This window comes from Buceros rhinoceros, unplaced genomic scaffold (genome assembly GCF_000710305.1).
Source record: "Buceros rhinoceros silvestris isolate BGI_N320 unplaced genomic scaffold, ASM71030v1 scaffold19432, whole genome shotgun sequence".
NCBI lineage: Eukaryota > Metazoa > Chordata > Aves > Bucerotiformes > Bucerotidae > Buceros > Buceros rhinoceros.
Genome location: NW_010400897.1, coordinates 14,221 through 18,625, shown reverse-complemented (window position 1 = coordinate 18,625; position 4,405 = coordinate 14,221). Strand labels below are relative to the sequence as shown.

Sequence of the window (4,405 nt, the reverse complement as noted above, 5' to 3'; positions counted from 1 at the left end):
ACCCCCAAGGGGCACGGCCGAATCGGAAACCCGTTCTGCTGGAATAAAGGAAATTAGTCCCAGTGCCGCATCGTCTTTAATCCCATTGCTGCGGTGCATTTATAAATAAATGAACCAGCCTCTTGTACCTAAACACCCGTGACACCACGAGACTTTAACTGGCATTTCTAACTCCGAACTCAAACTACATTTGTTACATTCTGGCTTGAGCAGTGTCTTCCTTTCACAGCACCAGGTCACACACACCTACCCACCACGAAACTGTTTTTAAGTCTTTTCTCAAAGAGAACCAGAGCACAGTCTTAGCACAAAATTTTATTTTACCCTGCCCCACGCTTTTTACATTTATACACATTTTACAACTAGAAAGCAAGGGTTCCAATGTCACCATGCGATAACCCATCTTGTTTCATATCCAGCATCATAATAGCCCTTAGAAAAACAAACATGTAAACTGCAACAAACTTGTAGCAGGACAAAAAAGATTAAGAACCTTAATTAATTAACCCTCTCTCTCACGCACGGATACCCAGGATTTTAAACATCATCTCCAGCGTTCATAAGGGATGGACCATGGTGCCCAGCGCAGTCCATACCTCATCCGGACCCCCCTACGTGCATGGAGACCTTTCCGCTACCTTCCGCAAACCAGGAGAAAAGCCCCTCTGACTGCAAAGGATGCTTTGAGTAAGCCTTGAAACAGCCTTTCTTCGTACTTGCATATGCAGTGAAAATGAGGTATAAATTAGTTGCTCTAAAATAAAGAGAAGTGGGCACTAGTGTTTTAAGTCCTTTCGGTTGGCATGTTACTCTTCTAGGCAACCTCAAGAACAGCAAAGAGCTTCAAGTGTCTGAGCAAACATTAATCTTCATGTTTCTTCAAAACAAGCGCACGAGATTGATACCAGAGGTGACCCAGACAGAATCAAGTCTGTTACCTTCCAACAGCCCCTGTGCTTTCTAAGGCTTTGATGAGTGAGACACAGAAGGCCACCCAGTTCTCAGGTGATAGTAAAGGTTGCACTAAATGGGAATAAGGAATCCCAAAAATAGTCAGTACAAATATTTACATCTACTTTTGTAAAATTTAAAAATCTAATACTCTGACAAATGTTTTTATAACAGTGAATGGTGGCTGCATGGTCAGACTTCCCATTTAGCTCTTCCTGAAAGCTCAAGACAGTCTGAGACACTCAGACAACCAACCTGTGTTGGCCCGTAAGGAAAATCTACTCACACGTTACATGGAGACCGTTACCTTCAAGAGCACCTGCCATCAGCTAAATAAAAGGTCAGGGGATTTTTATCTTTCAAGTGTGCTGCATTTGTCTACCAAGACTGTAAAAAAATGGTGAACATCAGCAAGTTATTTATTCACTGCAGTACATGAAAGCTAAATAGAAATTCTAATCTTCAACCATCATAAAAAGTTGTTTTTTTAAGAAAAGGTTGAACCTCTAATTTGCACATCATAGTTCTAACACACAGCAAAAGCAGGAAGTTCCAACAAGTGCTTTTACACAGAGTGTGGGTTGGGGGGGGCGAGGGGGGCGGTTGTGTAGGTTTGGTTTGGGGTTTTTTTTGAGCAGTTCGAGCAACAAACCATGCTTCAATATGAAAACAAAGGGTTAAATTCTGGGATTTTTTAGAAGAAAAATGGTTTCCCTTTGTTTTCCAAACTGAAGCTGTTTTCCCAACTTCACTACCCAGTCAGAGGGTAGTGAAGGGAAAAAGAAGAAAAAAGTCTTTCAGTTTATTGAAGCAGTTCAAGTGCCTATGACAGATGGGGAGTTAAGACAAAGTCTAGTGTTCTTGCTCTATGGCTTTACTGAAATCTTCAGAGTAACTGCCTGAAGCTCAAACCGAGCTCAACTCCTCCATGAACATACCCTCGCGTGCGTAATTTCAGCGAGTAACTGTTCTCCCAACGAGGAATAAATCCCTAGTGCCTGGAGAAAAGTTGTGTTACCACCAAGAGGCACTTCTCCAGAAGCAACTTCTCCTCGTTCCTGTCCTTTGTCCCTCTCAGGCCCTCACACACACAAGCAGGAACAATCCTCTGACACCAACTACAACGTGCGCAGATGTGATAAACCTCTCACAACAGAGGCAATGCTTTGATAAGCAAAGAATTCCAGCTGCCGAGTATTCCACACCAGCACCTATCACAGCTACAGTTCTGAGACGTAGCAAAGCACGTGCTGTCTGGAGCGCCGAGAGGAAGACACGAGCTTCTTCCCCGATTCTCAGCATTCCCAAGGGTCCCATTCAACTGCTTCCTCTGACGTTACCAAAAACTCAGCTAAACTTCAAGCCCTGTGGATGCTCTTTGGCCAGCACCTTGCTGAAGGAATGGCACGAGAAGTACTCTGCGGCCTCTGGAGACTCGCTGGAGAACTATGTTAAGTCACAGTATAGTTTTGCAAGAAGTCTAAACCTTGTTACTTTTGTCCAAGAAACCGTGAGAGCAGCAGTAATTAATTTAAAAAATCATTTTCTGCATTCTTCTGAACTGTTTTAACTATTGTTAACACTAAGCATCCCAATCTAGATCAAGTATTGTATAGATTGGATTTCTGGTGTCACAAGTTAGACGCGTTTAGAATCACAAGCAGAGCTGCTTGTCTCGAGATGGCTCGTCAGACAACACGAGCAATACACAAGATGAAGCTGTAATTAAAGTCTCACACTCTGCTTTAGAGGACATAGTCAGTGGAGTAGTCAGAATAATCCCATTTGTCTCATAGAATTCTCATCCCACCACCTTCAGATACAAATTTTCCAGTCATAAAAATATCCACCAATTATGCTGCAAGAGAACAAGCTGCTGCTATTTTGTTATTAAAAATTTACTGATGAGATTCTAGAAAAACTCCTGTTGAGAATTAAAAATGACTTCTGATGTCATTGCCATAGATACACGGAGCTTATGAACCTCAAAGTTTATGCTGCAGTGAAACTCACGCCCTGCGGTGCTGCTACTGTTCTGCTTCATTGCTGCCGACACGGAAAATGGTCCACCGTTTAGTGACAACTTAAATACGGGGATGACTGGAAAAAAGACTTAAATATTGCACAAATAATTTAACTGCGACAGTACAAGACATTTAAAGCATTGATTTTTGGTCAACGATGTATGACCTCTATTATATAGTCTTCTATAATACAGTCATTGTTTTTACAAGACATCAGCATTTACAGAAACCATTATCTTTACAATCTGTTATCACGTAATGTTAAGAGTTCCAGCGGAATTAATTTTGTCTTTGTTTTAGAAGTTCATCTATCTGAGTCTTGTACATGTTCTTCACATCTTCGAGGTCCAGTCGGAGCTCCTCAGCCTCCTCTGCTTTCTCTCCGTACATCTGGAGAATGGTGTTGTATCTCTGATCCAGATCCTGCCAGGACACACGTTTGTTATCTGACTGCTCCGCAACTTCAAGTCCCTGCTAGGACTTGAAGTGTTTTACATACCAGAGAAAATATTTTATCAAAGTACTTCACAATGAAGCACACCGTAAACTCTTCAAAAATACTTTACACTTTGAATGTGGCAAGGTTTATACTCGAGATATAAAAGGAAGATATGCCCAAGACAGAGACCTTGGACTACAAAGAATTCGTGCTGCCTCCAGAACAATCATAATTTCCAAAATTACTCCAAAACCTATTTCCAATATTTAAGTTCTTAAATGTTCAGAGGATTAAAGCTTTTGTCTTTTACCTGTATCATACTGCACACTCACTCAGCTTCTGCCCCAAGCTCTCACGAATCCACACTACTAGTCACAACTGCCCCTCCTCTGCAAAGACTACTTCAGACAAGGGTCCTCAACGAGAGAAACAAAACCACGCTCCCTCCCTGGCTCAGCGTCCCATCTCACACGCAGCACACATTTCACCAGCTGCATTTTGCATTTCAGTCAGTTCTGGTTAGGGAGAGAGCTGAATACAATTCTGAACTGATAGAAGTATTCCTTAAAAATCAAAATGTATCAATTTTACACCAGGCACACACTTACCTTTAACTGTGCACGTAATTTCGGTATTTCCTTCACTTTTTCTTCAAGTTCATCGTTTTGATTTGTTAATTTAACCAGCTCTTCTGCCATTATTGCTCGAGTTTTCTCAAGGTTTCCAATTTCCAGCTAAAGTAAACACTTCTGACAGTTAGGAGGAGTAGTATCAAAACATTTTGATAGAGTAATTAAGGCTTTTTCTTGTGGCAGACTATGGCGTGACACCCTGGAAGCACTCTCACTTTTTTCTCAGATCTGATCAATGGTGGTTTTTTTGGGTTTTTGGGTTTTTTTTTTTCTTTCTCGGCTGAACAGGTGAGTTTTCTGGATAGGTCCTTGCCAAAACAAAACCAAGAAGCAGCAAATCCTTCTCTTGCTCTTCCCTA

General features: G+C 41.5%; 1 protein-coding gene across 1 annotated transcript in view; it reads right to left on the bottom strand.

Moving 5' to 3' along the window:
- Nucleotides 1–3,064: 3,064 nt before the first annotated feature.
- TMF1 (TATA element modulatory factor 1) overlaps nucleotides 3,065–4,405 on the bottom strand; it is a gene marked incomplete at its 5' end in the record, with an annotated part of 13,405 nt that continues 12,064 nt past the window's right edge. Inside the window, 2 exons of the mRNA XM_010132083.1 lie at nucleotides 3,065–3,398; nucleotides 4,023–4,148. Of these exons, the coding sequence (XP_010130385.1) occupies nucleotides 3,255–3,398; nucleotides 4,023–4,148 (270 nt within the window). The remainder of the gene's footprint in view (nucleotides 3,399–4,022; nucleotides 4,149–4,405) is intronic.